At 49.7% G+C, this 19,997-nt stretch overlaps 7 protein-coding genes across 7 annotated transcripts; 2 read left to right on the top strand and 5 right to left on the bottom strand.

The window, feature by feature from the left end:
- Positions 1–56: 56 nt before the first annotated feature.
- LTR84_007656 (uncharacterized protein) lies at positions 57–1,667 on the bottom strand (the record flags this gene model as incomplete). Its single annotated transcript, XM_064851208.1, has 1 exon — positions 57–1,667. One exon carries the CDS (start codon positions 1,665–1,667, stop codon positions 57–59), a length of 1,611 nt encoding a protein of 536 aa, XP_064710211.1.
- Positions 1,668–2,935: 1,268 nt separating this feature from the next.
- Positions 2,936–4,391, top strand: LTR84_007655 (uncharacterized protein; the record flags this gene model as incomplete). The annotated part of the gene is made up of 2 exons (XM_064851207.1): positions 2,936–4,219; positions 4,371–4,391. The coding sequence occupies 2 exons, from the start codon at positions 2,936–2,938 to the stop codon at positions 4,389–4,391; spliced, it is 1,305 nt and encodes a 434-aa protein (XP_064710210.1).
- Positions 4,392–4,644: 253 nt separating this feature from the next.
- LTR84_007654 (uncharacterized protein) lies at positions 4,645–6,351 on the bottom strand (the record flags this gene model as incomplete). The annotated part of the gene is made up of 2 exons (XM_064851206.1): positions 4,645–5,939; positions 6,027–6,351. 2 exons carry the CDS (start codon positions 6,349–6,351, stop codon positions 4,645–4,647), a joined length of 1,620 nt encoding a protein of 539 aa, XP_064710209.1.
- Positions 6,352–8,418: 2,067 nt separating this feature from the next.
- On the top strand, positions 8,419–9,498 carry LTR84_007653 (uncharacterized protein; the record flags this gene model as incomplete). Its single annotated transcript, XM_064851205.1, has 1 exon — positions 8,419–9,498. The coding sequence occupies one exon, from the start codon at positions 8,419–8,421 to the stop codon at positions 9,496–9,498; it is 1,080 nt and encodes a 359-aa protein (XP_064710208.1).
- Positions 9,499–10,198: 700 nt separating this feature from the next.
- LTR84_007652 (uncharacterized protein) lies at positions 10,199–13,435 on the bottom strand (the record flags this gene model as incomplete). The annotated part of the gene is made up of 1 exon (XM_064851204.1): positions 10,199–13,435. One exon carries the CDS (start codon positions 13,433–13,435, stop codon positions 10,199–10,201), a length of 3,237 nt encoding a protein of 1,078 aa, XP_064710207.1.
- Positions 13,436–13,902: 467 nt separating this feature from the next.
- On the bottom strand, positions 13,903–15,284 carry LTR84_007651 (uncharacterized protein; the record flags this gene model as incomplete). Its single annotated transcript, XM_064851203.1, has 2 exons — positions 13,903–15,003; positions 15,063–15,284. 2 exons carry the CDS (start codon positions 15,282–15,284, stop codon positions 13,903–13,905), a joined length of 1,323 nt encoding a protein of 440 aa, XP_064710206.1.
- A 2,918-nt stretch (positions 15,285–18,202) lies between these two features.
- LTR84_007650 (uncharacterized protein) lies at positions 18,203–19,711 on the bottom strand (the record flags this gene model as incomplete). The annotated part of the gene is made up of 1 exon (XM_064851202.1): positions 18,203–19,711. The coding sequence occupies one exon, from the start codon at positions 19,709–19,711 to the stop codon at positions 18,203–18,205; it is 1,509 nt and encodes a 502-aa protein (XP_064710205.1).
- Between the last annotated feature and the right edge of the window lie 286 nt (positions 19,712–19,997).

The raw sequence follows: 19,997 nt of genomic DNA, 5'->3' as shown, positions 1-19,997 counted from the left end.
TATTTACACAAAATGCCATGCCATCACTATCCAGAGCAGGCCTCGACTCATCAAAATCATAAACCGTTGAACATGAGAACTCCAAACACAAGGGCAGACAAGCCGATGGTATTCATCCATCCGCTCCCAGCCCCAAGTAATCGTGGAGCGGCATTGCCACTTCCACTTCCACTGCCACTACTATTCCCGCTCTGACCGTCTCCTTGGTCATCGATACCGAACGGCAAGCCCTGGTACCCGAAAGTCAGGTTCTGCTTGACGCTGGCATTGTAGCATTGCCCATTGCTGATGTCCAAGCCGGTCAGATCGTCGGGAACGTTGAAGAACATGTAGCTCTGCTGGTTGAGGTTCTTGAAGCCCTTGGTGTCGTACGGGAATCTATCGGTCGGATCGGTGGACGAGGTGTTGCGGAGGAATATGCACTGGACCTGATTAGGAAAATCGGTCGCCATCGCGGGATAATCTCTCATGACGTCGCTATTGCTGGTGTCGGCGACCAGGATGAATTTGCGGTTGGGGAAGGTCAGGAAGATCTTGTCGAGCAGGAATTTGCGGATGCTCAGTGTCGCGGACAGGTCGCTGAAGTTGAGGGGCCGCGTGTCGAAGGAGCCTCCTGGGTAGGTGTTGTAGATGAATTCCATGTAGTTTCGAGTGATTTGTTCTGGGGTCGTGGTGAGGTAGTGGAAGTGCATGCTGGGCAGACTGACGGACCAGTTGCGGTAGATGTCTGGCATGTTCATCCATGGTGTGAATGGGCGAGCGAAGGAGTTGAGGAGACCTTCTTTTGGATCGTAGATCTTGGTGATGCGAAGAATGTCATCGATGTCGCTGATGACTGTGAGGCCCTGATCTGATACGAGATACGATGTTGCGTTCCCGGTATCTGTCCCTTGGGCATAGACATTCAATCTTTGCGGGGGGACGTCTCCAGTTCCAGCTTGTACGTTCAGGGTTGTGTTGTCGATTGGAACAAAGACATCGAAGTCTCCCTCGTCGGTCGTTGGATAAGGCAACGTGATGAGATTCTCACCCCCGGCAGGCGTTACTCCACCACTACCACCAGGTTGGCCACTGGCACCATTTGACGGCCCGGGGAGGATATCCACCGTAACGTTGACATCGCCTTGCTGCACGACATAAATCTCACGTGTCAAATTGCGCGCCTGCGCTTGCTGGGAAGCGGGCAAGTCTGCGACACTAGTGTCGATGAGGAAGAAATTTGCCAGGTCATCGATAGTGTCTTGAGAGATATTGGGTTGTTTAAAGACGTTGCCATGGACCCGGAGGTTCCAACCGTTGTTCGTCCAATTTCCATAACCCGGGATATTCAACACTTGTGTAGGAACAGCATCCATATCGGAACTGCTGAGTCCAGCAGAACTCAGGACCTGACTACCGGTTGGTAGATCCACCTCGTTCGGGAGGATGCCTTCGGTGACATAGGATGGAATGGCTGAGCCGAGCTCACTGAAGACGCTATTCACATAAGAGTCTAATTTTGAGGTGATATCGCCAACGATACCACGCTTGGCTCCGGCATGAGCGTAGACTGCAAGTGTTGCTGTTGGAGCTGGAGTAATGAGGGCGATCTCTTGAGGTGAGACGCGGGTTGGGGATGCCTGGGCTTCATTGAGGAGTAGGAAGGTCAACAGTAGTGGGAGAGCCATGGTGTTGGAACAACCCTGTGGATGGAAGAGGAAAGCATTCGGAGTATCAATGGGAACCCAACTGAGTGGAAGAGGAAAGTATATAAGTGAGACGTGATGGGTTTGAAAGTCGGGATAGAGACACTGGCATGTCACCTCCTGGTTGGAACTGCGACTTACCACTTACGAGTAGCACTACTGCAGAGACTAAAATTGAGTTGATGATCAAGCTGCAAGATGATCGAAAGCGTCAACATTGGGCGATCGAGTGCCGAGCAACGCAACGATACAAGGATTCATCCAAGTTGATCGCTTCCAAGGTTGTTCGGGGCGGCATGACGTCAATGTCACACGAGATGGGCCGAAGGGGGCCACTCTGGGCCACCACGGGCTTAATTCAAGCCCCAAGCTTAATCGAAATAGGCTCTAGAGGTCAAGACTCCAGTCCCAATTGGTTATAGCCCCGGGCAAAAGCTGGCCTAGGTTTCAAGTGGGTGTGGCCACTGATGACCTTCCCCCCGTCACCATGTGTCTGAGTTGAAGAGAACGCGTACGCTTCCAACGACATTCACGATCTTACCCCATAAACGTGATTTAGATGTTATATACCGTCTGCTCGATACTGAATATCTCCTCAGACACATATAAGGGTGCTTTAAGGTGGAATCACCTTCCTCAACCACATGGATGGACCTGCTTTCTTCTGAAGCTACACGTTTCAGGAGAAAGGGCAGGCTACAATGATCAATCAAGGTAAGAGCTCGAATCCAGATACACTGCGTGTGGAAGGCGTGATGTCTGGACAACAGCATATGTTGTTCAAGAGGTACCAATCCTCTTTAACTTCATAAGTCTCGATCGCTGCATTTGAGCTTCATTCGACTCATACCCGCGATGGACAACCACGTAAGGTCTTATCACCACCCCATCCGTCCTGAAGGGTCCAGACAACTGCCCTGGTGGACCTGGATTATCCCTTCTCAAAGATGGGCAAGATCAAGCTCATTCCAATTCATACGACCCCTGGGTCGATCGTTTCTGGTATGCTGAGGCACGAGGTCTGTGCCTCGTCGTCGAGATCTCCCGTTTGGAATGTGGCATTCTGATGATCCTTCTGTTGTCATGTTTTGGTCGCGCTTCATAAGGCAAAACTCGTCTTGGTTCCCTCTTCATCTCTTGTGCCTAGCAGTCACTCGTTTGTTGGAGTTCTGCAGTCCTCCTCTTTCTTGCTTTGGCATTCTGTCTTGCTTTTGTCCCAAAAAAGAACGGCCACCACCATGTGGCCGTCAATGTCATTCATTACTACTTCTCTGGCTCTGCATCTCGCGGCCGCTTACGCGCAATCCGCTCTATCTACCGTCACCTATGGGCCGAACGGGTTATGTCCACCACCCGAGACCACATCGGTAGTCGTGGTGGTTCCAGCCGTTTATAGTTCTTTTATCCAGTCAGCTTCGCAAATCATCAATGTCTTTGGTAATGGAGCCACAATTAATATTGGTAATGGCGGAACGACGTATATTACGAACACATATATCACGAGCACAATTATCACGACCATCACGAATCCTGTCAGTCCTGTGACAACCACCAGCATCACAGGAGTCATCTCTAACACGGCATCGACGACCAGCACATCAGGCTCGGTCTCCAGCGGGAGCTTGCCAACAACAACTGGCTCGAGTCGCCCTACAACCACTGGCCTGTCATTCACAACGACTGCTGGCATCCCTCCAACCTCGGGCGGAACGACTTCTTTTGGACCTCCACCCACAATCTTTACCCCCATTCTACCTCCAGTCGCTACGCCAACCCCTCCTGTGACCCTCGTGTACGTAACCGTGGACGGACAAGGCCATACTATCACTGTGACTTCAGAACAGCCCACTTTCACTATCGGTGAAGGCCTGGAAAGTGGTACTCAAACAGAGATTCCTGCAACTTCACCCGTCTTGATTGCAATGGCAATTCCGCAATTTGACAAGGTAAAGAGACAAGGAAGTCAGCCCCCTGATGATGCCCTTGCTGGCCCTCCAGCAAATGGGTTCTCATCGGAAACCGGAGGCTCTCTGAACAATTGTGGCTATGCAGCAAGATATTATATCTCGGGTGGCAAGCTGATGAGCGGCAACGACACCGTCGGACGCAACCGAACTGATTATGCTGTCAAGCTAGCTGCAGTCTCCAATAACAACGAAATCGCAACAAAATTTTTCTTCGTGGACGGTCTCTTGCAATGGGAGTCTCCAGATCGAGGTGGTGGTTCATTCTATCAATGTGATGGAGGACCATTATATGTTGGATTTCCGTATCCTCCTACTCCCAACTGCTACAGTGTCATTCTTGGAGGCATTGCTGCTGCAAGCTGTCCGGTTGATTTCACAGATAACATCCCAGACGAGGTTCAGCCTGATCCGACCCCGGTCGATACATCAACGTCGAGTTCCACTTCGCCGACAGCAACGCCAGACTCGACACCGCCATCAACACCGACACCTCTCAGCACTACTCCGGACGAGCCTCTACCGCCGGTGTCAACCCCTACCCCTATGACCACCTCACCAGGTGATATCGTTCCAACGCCATCAACAACAGGCATAGTTTCCCCGCCTGTCGCATCGACCAATTCCCCCGTTGTCACTCCGGTGTCCAGCAAGCCTTCAACAACGCTGCCAGTGCCCCCATCGTCCCCGGTAATGACCTCTACTGTCTCGCCGAGTGTAGCTGGCACATCGAGACCACTGACAAGCTCTATTGGAGTGCCATTCACATCGATCACATCGATTATTACACCGCTAGTGACGACGTCCCCAGTTGTGCCGTCTTCACCAACGACGTCCCCGGTTGCGCCGCCATCACCAACTACGTCCCCAGCCGTGCCGTCTTCACCAACCACAACAGTTGTTGTTCCTCCAGTGACTACATCCCCAGCTACGCCGCCTTCTCCAACTACTTCGGTTGTAGCACCGCCAGTGACTACATCCCCATCTGTGCCGCCTCAACCAACTACTCCAGTTGTTGCACCGTCATCATCAGCTACATCAGTTGTTGCACCACCAGCGACTACATTCCCTGTTGCACCGTCATCATCAGCTACATCGCTTGTGCCAACGTCAGCACCCACAACATCAAGATCTACGACTACATCTTCCATCGTGCCACTGGTGTCTACTTCGCCTCCAGTCGTGCCTCCTGCCACAAGCACTTCATCTCCAGGCCCATCATCATCGACAACAACGTCTGTTGCTACCCCGCCAGTCACAACCACATCGGTAGTATCACCAACGACGACGACAAGCCCTCTAGTTTCCTTAGGGACAACCACCAGCTCAATCAGCCCACCAGTGATGACCACCTCTTCAGTCGTTCTGCCAGTGACCACATCAAGCTCATCTGTTGTGCCTCCAGTCATAACAAGCACTTCTTCGAACGGACCTTCGGTCAGCACAACCACCAGCTCAACGAGTCGCCCCAATACCACAAGTACGACCAGCGTCTCGCAGGCAATGACCACAGCAAGTACGACTTCGATTACTACCCCTGTTGCGACATCCAGCGGAAACCCAACCACCGGCACGACGTCTTCAGGACTCAATAGTGGATCAAGCACCACTTCTGACGTGCTGCCAACTACGAGTAATACAGGTACAGTGGAACCCCCTTCTAGTTCATCAAGTCTACCCCCAAGTCCAAGCACAACCTCCTCTGTTCTTAGCAGCACAATTTCGCCTCTGGCTTCAACGACATCATCGCAGATCATCACTTCGGGATCCAGCACAACTACGTCGGCTGTTATAACTACCAGTACGACAACATCTTCTCCCTCAGGTACAAGTAGTACAACTACGTCGACGGAGGCAAGCACCACAATGGCTTCTGGGTCACACTCAATCAGCACAAGTGTTTCAACAAGAGGCTCGACAACGACTAGTGTATCAGAGGTCACGACTACATCTGGCCGTCTATCAACAACGATGACGGAGTCAACGACTGCATCTACTATGACAGTGTCTTCCCTGTCGAGCACTGATTTGATGACAAGCACCTCGTTGACGAGTTCGAATGGAGGTACGTCAACTTCAGTTATTAGCCCCTCGAGTTTAAGCACTTCCCATTCAACGACCACCACGGCTGAGAATGACCGACCCACGAGCTCTTCAATTGTGCCAACCGGGACGAGTTCTGCGAGCTTATCTACGTCGACGCAGGCTAGTACAGCTTCTAGTTTAACGAGTTTACTTGGAAGTACATTGTCCTCATCCACCAGTAATCCATCAAGTTCAATTGTCGCTTCTACAACGACAACGAGCGAAAATCATTCATCCACAAGCTCACAAACCTCATCTACAAATGTCGGGGGTTTTACAACAACGAGCACACCTACACCTACGACAAGTTCGTCAATCAACCCAGTTTCTACCACTTCAGTTGGAAATTCCATTTCGATGAGCTTCGATACATCAACAACGACGGCGATCAATAATCCGTCAACCAGCCTATCGACATCGACAATATTGAACACAGTGTTCTCGACATCTACAGGAGTTCCAACTTCCACGACTAGTGCTGCAGGATCCCTGACAAGTACAACTACAAGTACTGCATCGCTGAGAACTTCGACCTCTACATCTGCTGGGGATGCGAGCTCCTCATCTAGCACCTCGTCTTCTGTATCTATGACTAGTTCCGTTACGCTAACAAGCATAACCACTACTACAGAAGTGACAACAACAAGTCAGAGCTTGTCCATCTCGACCACGCCGAGCACCAGCACCACCATGGGAGGAACAACGACGAGCGGGAGCCTATCCACTTCAGTCTCTACTACCTCGAGTACTACTGCAATGGTAATGACAACAAGTGCGAGCACATCCACCTCCACGACCACGAGTATTCTACCCTCAACGCAGACTACAGTGACAAGTAGCGAGAGCTCTATGTCGTCGTTCACAGCAAGCACCTCCAGTATCACGACAAGTGTTGACACAGCGACCACTCAAACAACAAGTTCTTCTATGAGCACAGATACGACAACTTCATTTCCAGGTACGTCGATCACTCGCACTTCCGTCAGCTTATCGTTATCCTCTGCCCCATCTTCAACTTCGAGTGAAGCGTCAACGACTAGTGAAGCGAGCGACATGTCGACCAGCACCCCGAGCTCTATTACTCTTACTTCAACTACATCATCCAGCTTGAAGACCAGCACCACGGGGTCTAGTATAATCCCTAGTATAAGTTCAATGTCTTCGGGTTCGACGTCGACATCTGAATTTAGTACTACCAGATCGGACGCCACTGGCTCGAGCACCACAACAAGCGTCAGTACGTCGAGCACTGCTGATTCGAGTACCAGCGGATCTAGTACAACTATAACCGACTCTTCTTCCTCAAAGAGCAATACTGGGTCAACAAGCAGTGGTACATCGACGACTAGCTTAACGACCACAACTGGGTCTTCATCCTCAGGGAGTAACCCAAGCTTGACTAGCACGAATTATTCGACAGCTGCAACACTTTCTTCGTCCTCGGAAAGTAGTACTAGCTTGACCAGTAGTGCTGGGTCGACTACTCCTTCAGCAGGGACTACAACTGATTCTGCATCACCAGAAAGTACTCCTACTTCGATCAGTACAACTACTCAGTCAAGTACAGCCTCAACCACCTCAACTATGACTACAACTTCCTCTACATCGGCAAGCTACATTGTCTCAAGTAGCACAATTGTTTCAAGTCTTTCTTCGGTGATAACCACAACCTCCTCTTCGTCCTATGGAAGCCAAACTGGGTCCACCAGTACTACGCCCGCATCGAATATGGCCTCGACCACCACCTCGGCAATAGTAACATCAAGTTCACCATCTGGGACGTCCGCGAGCTTAAGCTCTTCGAGTATCTCGACATTACCGAGTTTGAGCTCTTCAATGCCCTCGACGTCCACGACTTCGAGTTCTCTAAGTTCTTCGATTATTTCGACGACTTCGACGTCAATAAGTTCGACGTCTTCTAATATCGAGACGACCTCGACGTTAACGAGTTCGAGCTCTTCCAATATCATGTCGACCTCGACATCAATGAGTCGCGCTACATCATCTACCACGTCTTTTGCAACTACTACATCGTCAGTCAATATTCAGGGCAGTACGAGCAGTTCTTCGTCGCAGTCTTTCTCGACAACCATTCAGGATACTACGAGCACTTCTTTGTCGACGTCTTCCTCGACAACTACAACAGCTACTTCATGGTAACGACAGCGAGCATCACGACAACAACGACAACGACAACGACAGTACGACCGACGACGACAACCTCGGGTATGTCGTTGACAGACATCCTCTACGTGAAACTTGTTCCACATTTCCTTTTTCCATTCATTCGAGTTCTTTCCGGTCAAGGATTGTACTAATTGCTTTTTGTATTTAGTGCCTACAACTACCACGTCAACGTCTCTTTCAACAGCGACATCAACGACGAGCTCAACCACGTCAGGAACAGCGGGCTCAACGACGACGTCAACAACCACAACCACAACATCACTCGTAGCAACAACGACTTCAGTAACTACAACATCACTCGCATCAACTACCACAACAAGCCCACTAGCAACGACGACAAGCTCGGGTATGTCGTCTGTGGGCATCATTTTCGTGAAACTGATTCTACAAATTTTTTCTGTTCCATTCACCCAAGGTACCGTTGTGTCAGCACTGTGCTAACTGCTTCATCTTATCTAGTATCTGCAACCACTCTGTCAACATCTACTACAGTGGACATGTCGACTTACAGAAACCCTCCGAACTACGCGAACTTGGCCTCTACTCGTTATGCTGCCGCCCCAAGTGCAACAAATTCTGGCGGTGGAATTCTCTGCGCCAATACGAATGTCAAACAGAATCAAGGTTCAGAAGGGATTAATCCAGGTGATTTCAATCTGCGAAAGGTCGCGCTGGACGACGCGCCAAACGTAGTATACGAGATTGAATGCTACCAGGCACCTGCAACAGGCTTTGTCGATCAAAGTGGTACATATTTTTCTTTTGAACACTGTATCCAAAAATGCACATCTGTTGCATGCCAAGCGGCACAATGGGTGCCTACCACCAAACTCTGCAGGCTTGCTACTACGCAGCGGGTAAACACACCCAATTCGATGGTATTCGGGGCTTATTCAGCTCGTTTGATCACAACGGCCAATCCAAAGGTTATTTCTGGCAGCTACCTACTTCCCAACAATACAAATCTTGGACTCTGCCTGGGTCCCTCACCAGGCAATTATGACAGGGCTGAAATCACCGTCTACAGCAGGACCAATACACTGCGAGACTCCGTCACTTTCCCTGTCACCGGAAGATATGACAGCTACCGGGTTGACTGCCTTGGTAAAGCCATCGGGATGGGTACCAACCCACAAGACGAGGTCGCTCTCTCCGCAACCTACGGATTTTACCCCCAGAATGCTGACGATTGTGCACGACTCTGTATCACACATAGTATCGCATCCGCTGACGGGAATACGAACTCGGCAGTAAACTGTCGAGCTTGGTATTGGTACGACAACAATTCCTGCAAGATGTACGCCACAAAACCAGGAAATGCAGCAACGGCTGCTTTCAGCTACTCCGGGCTGCTCGCTGCGGGATGGTCACGAGCAAACAGCGGCCATGAATTCACAGCGGCCAATGTCAACGCGTACAAGCGTTCGCTAGACCCCTTCCGAGACGACACCACTTCGAAGCGTGGAAGGCGCGCACTGAAGAGCAAAGCCTACCACCCAGTTCCAGTTGTCGATCGGAACCCAGATTCCATGGTTCCAGATGATATCATCCCTTTCATGTTCCGCGTACGGCATTAACCCACCAGGGAGTATGTCGCAGCAGTACCAACGTCGTCTCGTTCCTGCAAAGATGTCGTGCCTTCTCTCAGAGGCTTTACAGGCTCTGATGTTCTACACTACTCTGAGAACAGAAACCAAGCAGTTGAAAAGTGGTGATTTGCCAGAGCGAAGGATAGATCGGGTGGAATCATTGTCGCTTCGATATTAGTATACGAAGATATCTTCAACCAACATTGATGATTCTGAAGCTGTCTGTTGTATGATTGATTGTGGTTGAATTTATAGTTATGGTTCATTCATCTTCGGGTTTTCGTTTCAGGGGCATACAATTCGGCAGAAACATGGGTCGGCGCCTGTCGTGCTTGGGCTTCGATTCATCAGTAAAGGACCCGCAATGGGATCGTATTGCAGAAAGAGATAGCACACAACAGCAAATCCTGTCCGGATGGCTTGCCCCCTCGCACTGTTTTATTTTAATACATTCATTTATCTGACTGCAGAAAACCCCTATGCTCCGCACTGCTGTTCAAATCATGCCATTTCATATGTTACAGTTGGTTGAATTAACTAGTTTGTACTCGTCTCAAAACACCACCCGCTCTGGGAGATATTCGCCTCGTCCGCTCCGCTTTCATTGTGCTTCACAAGACTTGTGGTTATGTTCGTATCGGACCCTCATACGTGCCGGGGCGAAAGATTCGGTGGTGCGGAAGCAGTATTATTCATGTTTGTCAGCATACATTCTTTCCTTCCCAATAGTGAAATCTGCCGCTTGCGCCACCTTGAGAACGAAGTCGACGTTCCGAGCCAAAAAGTCGCGAACCTCCTCATCGCTCGGCCATCGCAAGGGTCGACATGAAATTTCCGCCTGTTCGATTTGCTCTCTGGAAACGGTCAAGGGTGTATCGAACCACATTTCGCCGCCCAGCCCTGCAGAATCGGGCGATTCGGGCGAGCTGCTTGAGTGGTCGACTCCCAATGCTTTGCCGCCCTCGAGGAACAGGCGGATCGCGCACAGAGTGCCCCTGAGGTGTGGTATTTCGAGATGCTCGTGTTGAGGTTCGGTAAGGGTCAAGTATGTTGTTCCCACATCGTTGTTGACCATTGGTTCGAAGAAGTTGGCGTGGTGTGCCAGCCATTGGATCACGCTCAGAATACCCTTGACGTCGTGGGATGCGATTAAGAGACGGACCAGTATTCGGATAGTGGGGGGGTCAGGTACCCTTAGCGGACGGTGGCGCATGGTGTTCCCACCCCACTCAGCACAATGCTCACCATATGAGGCGACCGCGAATAGTGATTTGGCCAAGTCGACGAGACGAGCACTGCCGAAGGATTGGAAATGTGCATCCCTGAGTAAACTGTGGACTAGCCAGGCGACATGCTGGAAAGTATCGTAGTCTGGATGGATTCCCTCTGACTCCAACCTCGAGATATTGAACATTTCTTCAACACGTCGCCAAATCTCGATCTTGATGTTGACTGCCTCGCTTTGTGTCAGTGATTGACCCAAGACGCGATCGAGAGTGTCGTTCACGCAGTCGAGCAAACCTTTGAGGAAGCCGTTCCAAACAGTAATGTCTTTCTCGCCAGATATGACGAGCAGCCGGGAAGCATAGTCCACTGGCTGAACGTCATATCTTGCGGTAGCCAGACCTGGTAAGCCCTGATCGCTCTCTTTGAGTATTTTGACCAACCTATGGCTTCGTGCTTCTTCGGTAAGGGATCCCGGCATCTGAAATTGCGGATACGATGCAAAGCCATACTTGCATAGGAGGCCGTAAAACGCAGCAAGAAAGTCAGCACGTAGCTGATTGAGATTCTGCTTCAACATAGCATGTGGATATTTCTCGGCATGGAACAACACGTCTCGAATCACCTCATGATACTTGCTCTCGGCGATATATTGAAACCCAATTTCAAGATTCATAGCAGATTTTAGAAGTGCACATAGTATTGCTCCGGCAGGCTGGAACCCGTCTTTAAGCATGAACTTGTAGAACTCATGCCTTGATGGAACCCTGGTCTCGACGTAGACCCTTTGATTGGGATCGTTGGGCTCTGGGAAAGTCGCTTTCACATCACCAGGGAGATATCTTGATCCGCGGACAGAGCCTGGTGTGATGATTGGGGCCAGTAGTCGATCAAGCATAGCATAGTATGGCGTATACTGACGTTGTGCTAAGGGCGTTGACTTTATGTAAGCACTGAAGGCAGCCCAGGCTTCAAGCTTTGTTCGTGTGGAACGTACACGCGCAGCCCACACTGTCGGGTCTATAGATTCCGTATCTTCTGTTTCGGGGAAGAATTTCACCCTCGGCCGTCGTAGAATGGCCCTTGTTTGAACAGTAGGACTGGAATCGACATCCCATCCCGCAAGAACGGACGCATTCTGTTCCCATATGCCATGCGAATAGCCTGCCTCTTTCATTCGTCGCAAGAGTCTCATTGCACGACTTTCTTTGCCACTGTACTCAAGATCCCTCTGAATACCCATAGTATCTTGTCTCCATGGTGGCCAGGATAAAGATTTCGCTTCCGCCCATGCTCGTTCATCGTCGGTCTTCTTGTGAATGAGCTGTACCTTGATAAGTGCACGAAAACCTTCACGAGTAACAGGCATTTGTGGTTTGAACTCGGCCATGATGCCAACAATTTTCAACTGTGCCTTTTGCTGTTCGAGAGACCATTTGAAAGGATGCGTCCGCGAGGCCAATGACATCAACCCCAGGAAGCGATTGAAGATGTGTGCGAGCTTTATCAGCTCGTCCTTGTTCGGCGTTGTGGGGATTGATTGACTTTCCGTGGTTTTAGGGATTCTCACATCAGTAAGGTTACGGTAGAAATCCAAAAACAAAATGCGAACAATCGAGGCAATCTCATTCAAGAGACTGGGATCGGTTTGATGAGCATGGCGCAGAAGTCGAACAACAAAAATGACCCTTGTAATCCAGGATCTCCACGAACCATATAGCCGTTGGTCACGACAGATATGTAATTCTCGCAACACACACTCGACGAGTCTTCTCAAGGCGTATAGGCCGATGGAGTCAGACCTCACGAGCTGTAACAGCACAAATTTTGGGATCGAGGTAGGCCGATGGTCAGGCGTCTTGTTTTCCATCAAAGCAACATATCTCAAGACTGCGAGATCAACTGATGGAGCGCTGAACACCCAAGACCAACAAGCGACATCTGAGACATCATAATGTGTTACTGCAAGGGTTCTGCGATTTACCAGATATTTGTCATCAAATACGCAGCGCAACGCTTCCTCGAGTAGTATATCACGAGTTTCCGGGTCAATAGAGGATGGCTGAGCATTGAGAACTGGTTCGACATCGTGCATAAAGGCGAGCAGAATTCGCCGCAGTCCTGTACCTTTGAACACAGAGGTCGCATCGTTCTTCCGCGATTCAAATGGCGCATTCTCGAATTCAATGACATTCATGTATGATAGATTGCTCCTGTTGCGGGTTATCTTCGAAGGCAAAAAGCGGCTCAAGCCATCGTAGTGGTCGTGGCCCAGTGCATCGTGTAATGCCGAAAAGGGTTGGGTGTCTTGATTTCCAGTTTCTAGCTCCGTAGCAGTGTATATGTCCACAGGATCAATGACATCGTCGCTTCGTTCGGAGGGCTTGTCGGACGGGACATGATCGTCTAGGGTGTCGCTCAAGGAATTGATGCGATCGATCAGATCTTGATTAGGGCTCGCGTCATGCTTGATTTCTTTGCCATTACCACTGGGATTTTGATGTTCCTTGCCCGATCGAGTTCTCGCAAAGTAGGAGATTGGAGAGCGTCGGCAGATCAGTCGTGGACTATCGAAAAGCGGCTTCACGAAGATCCATCCCACGACCTGCGCTGGTGCGTATCCTAGATTTGGCCTGGTGACTGAAGGATGTCGAGCGCTATGCCTGAGGCACAGAGAATATAGTTGAGACACCCTGACCATCCATTGAATCTTGTCAGACAGGGTGGAGGAAGTTGACCGAGATCAGCGAACGAAGCGATTGAACCAAAGTAGTGCTGGGACACACGTATGGGCGCAGGTTGGTAATTTGCAACTGGTTTGCCGTCTGAACATTTCTCGCGCCTCTTCCAGTAACCGGGTAAATCCCGGTTGATATCAGATCACGTGGAAAACTGAATCGCCGCTTTTAGAACGCGCCAGTGACGCGTTTAATGGACGGCAAAGTGATCGTATCTACAGTACCTAGGTATGCTTCATGATTTGATAATTCGCAATCTCATCTACAATGTTACCAGCAGGATCGACATTTCGATAGATCGCATCTTCTTAATAACTTTCAGCTGCACATTCCCATGTGGCTGGTTTGAAATCAAGGACCGATGAAGTGTGGCTGCCAACGAAGATTTAAATGCAATTCAACTCGTCAAAGACTACAGTTCGCGAGTTGCCTAGTCTCTTGCCATCATGCTCAAGGGTGTCGAATGAGTCGAGATCTTCTCAAACTGGCTACACGTCCCCAGCATGACACCTTTGCGTTGCCAAGTATTTGCATATTGAAGGACGTTGTCTTCATATTGGCTCCAGGTGATCTCTCCAGCAAACGCCCTCTCCAACATCAGAGCGTCAAATGCTGCTTGGCTGGTGCTTGCAGCCGTATGTGGACGAAATCCTGCGAGAGCATCCCCCAATAGCGCAGCTTTCCCTTCCAGCAATCTACCAACCGGGGCTCCCTGTTCTGGCGCTGTGACGTCTGTGATAGCTTGGACAAATGGCTTCTTGGTCTTCTTAACCAGCTCGGCAAATTGAGGGGGTAAGACTTCCTCTGCCCGTTGCTTTTGTCGTCTCCACACCTCTTCCCCAATATAACCACCAGTGGGCAGGGTGTATCGATGTCTATTACCCTTCGAGTCCGTCAAAACTTCTTTAAACTCCTCAGAGTCTTCTGGGAAATTCCAGTACCAAACCCAATTGACCAATCTTTTCCCAGGTTCCACGCTTCCGTTTGCTCCGGGAATGGCGTAGCCAAGAATTTGGGTTCCTTGTGTGTGGAAGAAGGTAAATTTCTCAACAAAGACATCTTGCGCAGCAGTCTCCAATTCGGTCTCTAGTACGGTCCCCCGGAAGGCAACATAACCCGCATATTTTCTCTGTGCGGCATGGTCGCGGAGTAGCATCTTTCGCATGCCGCTAGAAGGTCCGTCGGCACAGACCACAAAGTCCACGATGAGGGTGCCTTGTTCCCCTTTGTTGGGCGATCCCTCCCTTGTGTCTCTCCAAGTCACCTCGACCTTGTCGTTGACGACTTTGAGACTCTCGACAGATCTGCCGTATTCATACTTTGCTCTCCCCCAGGCGTCCCTTACCCTTTCGCCTTCTGGACTATCCTTCATTTGCGCCCACTGGCTAGCTACGTGCTCCGAAAGTTGCCCATCGAAATTGGCTCGACCAAGATGGTACAGCAGATCCCAACTTGTCATCCATTGGGTGAACTCTTCTTTCTCAACTGTCTCACCTTCACGATTGAGATATGTCCTTGCTTTTGAGGTAACCTAGCAATTCATATTGTCAGCCCTGTGGGGGAGGTCTATACGAAAGGTGATGGACCTACTTTTGCTTCCTTTCCAAAGACATCAAACTGCTCCACCCACTTTTGAACATTGCCCCCAGCTACAACGCCAGCTCCCTGATCATGCAGTAATGGAGTGCCGCTTCGCTCTAAAATAGTGACTCGGTGCTTTTGTGGCATCCTCAGGAGTGGCGTTGCAGCAAAGAGACCACCTAGAGATCCGCCAATAATGGCAATATCGAGAGATTTACTAGTAGAAGACATAATGGGATGATGCCCTAGTGTAACAAGCGGAGATGATGTGGTGAGTTGATTCTGATGGTGTTGTTGCTAAACGATTCCTTGCAGATGACCGCTATCGATATTAATATATTCGAGATCCTGTCAACTACCTCGTACACCAAGCAGCTCGCCATGCCGTTGTCTTTCTCTTTCGTATGTCGAGCATTCACGGCATGCGAACCGATGCTGTCCCCTTCCAGTGTGCCTGAAATTCGGTCCGAAATGATATCGGAGTCGGAGTCGGCAAGTGTTCGCCAATTGGACCTCAGGTCGCCACGGCAAACCTTCTTCCAACAACGTGATTCGGATCAGTGGAGAGACCATTCAATCTTGTTACCTCAAGCATTATTTTCCGGGATACTCTCCCACAATGGAATACCCATTCCACCTTACTAATATCAAACACTATTCTCATCAAAGTCCAATCAGAATCATGGTTGTCGTTTCCGTCTTCGGTCGACTTCTTTTCCAGGATATCCTGCTCCTGCACCGAATCTGTGCCTCTTTGCCCTCCAGCCAGCAACAAAAGGCTCCCTGCTCTTAGCACCATCTCATGCTAAGTGAATGCTAGCCTAATCGACCCCACGATCAAATAACCCGCCTGTTATACGATCGAGACTAGGCCACCACGTTTCCCCAATTCGAAACCACTTTCAAGCCTCAGCCACGCCCACAATCAGTATGAGTGCGCGCCGCTTGAGAACGAGCTGCAAATCATGTCGTAAGGCTCGCATCGGATGCGATGCGCTACTCCAGATGGGTAATAGATGTAGCAATTGTACTCGTCGCGGAAAAATCTGTGATGCGCCCGTGAGTTGCCCTTACTCGCCCTTCTCCTGGAAGATCCGCGCCCAATGTGTGGCTGACCATTGGCGTTTAGGATATTGTGTACGCATTGCAAAATCAGCAACACACTCGTGCTGCAGACCCCATAGGATCTGTTGCCCCGATCATGGCTCGACACCACTCTGATCCGCAGACCTCTCCATCACCTTCCATATCCATCCTCGATGCCGAGCTCACTCCATCTCGCCGTGTTCAGGTGTCGGCACTAAATGACATACTCTGGGAGATCTACAGCACCACATTTGAAGCCAGGTTTGCCATATGGTTTGGCGACAGCTGCTGTCCATTTTTGAAATTATCTCCTGTGAGTTTCTTCGTTCAGTATATGGATGAATTTGGTCGGGCATACTCGTACAATCTCTCCGGCTAATACATTGGACCGTTACAAGGGAACAAAGGTGTCCGCATGGAATCTTGTGCTTCAGCTTGATGCGCTCGAGGACGAGACTGCAGCCCTTAAAAGCTCCATATCCGGTAAGCCGGAGGTGACTGATCAAACTAGCAATAATCGCATCTTGAATAATGCTCTTCGAAACGCGATTTATGCGTATGCAGCTCGCTGGCTTCCTCTGCAGGATGCTTTTCTTAAGATGGGGGATGATTACGATTGCGCGGTGAAAAAGGAACAAGACTTCCGTGATCAATTATGGCACCGAGCACGAACAACTATCTCCGCTGCAATGTCCCGTCCAAGTTACAGGTCTATTCTAGCTCTATATTTGTTTTCACTTACTGAGATGCCTCTGACCAATGACCATCCGGGGACCGGCCAATTATGCACCCAGGTTCTGCTGACACATTTTGGCATCCTGCGCTCTCCACTAAGGTGGCGACAATTACGACCACTAGCCTTCAGCACTTCAGTCTTGCCAATCGCGCGAAAAACTCAGCATGACTTGGATTTGGTCTTGGAGGATCTCTCAGCCAACGAAAACCGCCAACGAATGAGAGATGCAATGTTCTGGATTGGCGTTGTCTGTGATACGAGTCGCTCTTTGGTGAACCAAGTTCCTATGGTGCTTCTGGGAGAGCATGGCGATGCCAAAGTATGGGAGTTCATTCTGCAGAGGGCTGTCATCTTTGATCAATCTTTTCGATCGCTTCATGGATCCCAAGATTCGCTGTCAGCCGATCTCATTGTCACAATTCTCGAGCATGCAACTTCCTGTAAGACGATGTTTTTAGGTATCATCAGCCAATTCTGTGATGCATTGCTCCACCACGACAAGGAAGCGATTGAGAAGGGGGCAGAACGTATACGGCTCGAGTCTCGCCGATACCGTGACATCTTCGATCCACTATTGTCAATGTGTGGGAGTGAGTATTTGATCTTGAGTGCTGCAAGTCAGCTGAACTACGGTAGGCGCACTTTGTCCCTGATACTGCAGGAAACCAAAAGCTGATGACATTAGTATTGCTGGTTGCACATTACCACCTGGGGTCTCTCATCCTCGCAGACGTCTTGAATGCCGTTGAATATGTCCCAGAACCACTGAAGGACCCCATATTTTCACGTTCAAGAGCTTGTCACTCGATTGTCAACGCCATAAACCTAGCGTTGAGCTGTGATAGATACTCATCCGAGGAGAATCATCGGGGAAGCCGGTTACTTTTTGATCCAACACCTGAATACATGGTCGAGGTGTTATCAAGATGTGGCAAGGCAATCTTCACATGCGTCGAAGATAACGAAATCCCATCTCACACTGCCCAAATCATGCTCTCCGTTGTTTGCACAGCTTTGAATGTTCTCTGTCACATTTCGCAGACAGCATCTTTTGTGCTCTCATCGTTCCAAACCATCGGAGCTTCTGCGGGGCTGAAGTTAAAGAGTGAGGAGTATTCTACAGCAATGAAGGCCAAAGATGAGCACATATCAACATTGTCTATGTGTAACGCCGCTTTTGCTGACGATTTGACACGAGAGATGCAGTTACACGCAAGCTTAGGTCCATGCGACTCAGGAAACGCCCCAGGATCTCATCACTATACTCCTGAGGATTTTGAATCTAGTATCGCGAGTTGATCAGCTACAACCCAAGAATCTATGACAATCAGATTGCTTTCTTCAAAAGTTCAGGCACCTTCCTCCAACCGGGAATAGGCCCTACTCCCGATGGCACAAACATATTCTTGGGTCGGCTGTATTCTCTTAGCGTTTGGATGCAGTGTTCTCTGCCATATCCACTTTGTTTTACTCCGCCGAATGGAGTGCCAAGTGCCAGCCGACTGAAGTTGTTGATGAACGCCATTCCAACATCAATCTGTCTAGCCGCTTTCATTGCTGTTGTCTGGTCACGAGAGAATATGGCGCACGTGAGCCCATACTCTGAGCTGTTTGTGATTGAAATCGCCTCATCATAAGTATCAAATCGAGTGATGGTCGCAACGGGTCCAAAGATCTCCTCCTTTGCTATCCTCATATCCTTTGTGACGTTGCTGAATAGAGTTGGCTGAACATAAAAGCCACCACTTAGTGCTGGATCTGTTGGTTTCGGAGCCTGTGCTATGACTGTCGCTCCTTCTTCAAGGCCAATTTTGATATAATCTTCGACCTTCTCTTTATGGGCTTGGGTGATCAATGGGCCAACATGCGTATCTTCATCGCTTCCATGGCCAACCTTGAGACAACTAACTGCAGCTGATAGCTTTTGGACAAACTCATCGTGGACGCCTGCTTGTACCAGTAATCTCGATGATGCTGTACAAGCTTCACCCTGATTGAAGAATGCCCCATCAATAGTGCAGCCAACAGCGAGGTCGACATCAGCATCATCAAAGACTATCAAAGCATTTTTGCCTCCGAGCTCGAGAGATAAAGGTGTAATCGTGTCTGCAGCTATTTTCGCGACAGCCGCCCCTCCACGCGTGGAACCAGTAAATGAAACCTTCTTTACATCAGGATGAGCGACCAGAGCTTGGGGAACATTGATTCCTGCCGCCGGGATCGCCTGTATCACTCCGGTCGGAAACACGCCTTGTAATATCTCGACAATACGCAAGACGGTCAAAGGCGCTTGTTCCCCAGGTTTTATGATGACGGTGTTTCCAGCAGCCAATGCTGGCGCCGATTTACCTCCGACGTGAATCGGTGGCCAGTTGAAAGGTAGTATGCCGACAACAACTCCATATGGCTCGTGGATAACTTGCGAGTAGATACCTCCATTGTCGTATAGTTCGTGCGGAAGCTTATCGGCTAGGGATGCGAAGTATCGGAATACTGACACAACGAAAGGCACATCTCCTTCACGAGCTTGAGATACTGGTTTGCCGTTCTCTAGCGACAATAATTGCGCAAGCTCTTCTGAGTGACTTTCTAATCGATCGGCAGCAGCGAATAGTAGTTGAGACCTCTCCCGAGGTGAAACCCATCGCCATTCATTGAAAGCATTCTGTGCAATGCTGACGGCCTTTTCGACTTCATCAACACCGCCGCCCTGGACGGTAGTGATTACTTCGCCAGTAGCTGGGTTGTGGACTTCGAAACGGTGAGAAGGCTCCTCGGAAGAGAGAGGGAACAGAGACAACTTTCCATACGAAGGTGCAGTGATCTTGGAAATCATTTTGGAAATTGAGGAATAGTTTACGTTACTTTGTGCAATGGGGATTGGGCGTCTTGCGCTTTTGAACTCAAGTTCTCGCGCCGATTCCTGAAACGACATCTGCTACCCCGTATCTCACTCATGTACGACGTTCCAGGGTCGATCGCTAGCTTCATCCCGGATATTGCAAAATGAATAACCGCGATTAACTCCACGAAATCACTCAGGAATCTGGAGTTACACTACAATATCACCGATTGAAAGTCCGTCCGAGGTGTGGTAGAACGTTCGGATTCGGGTGCGATCA

This window comes from Exophiala bonariae, assembly GCF_035927105.1.
Source record: "Exophiala bonariae strain CCFEE 5792 chromosome Unknown scaffold_3, whole genome shotgun sequence".
NCBI lineage: Eukaryota > Fungi > Ascomycota > Eurotiomycetes > Chaetothyriales > Herpotrichiellaceae > Exophiala > Exophiala bonariae.
Note: the sequence above shows the minus strand (reverse complement) of the source record. Positions and strands in the feature narration are given on the sequence as shown.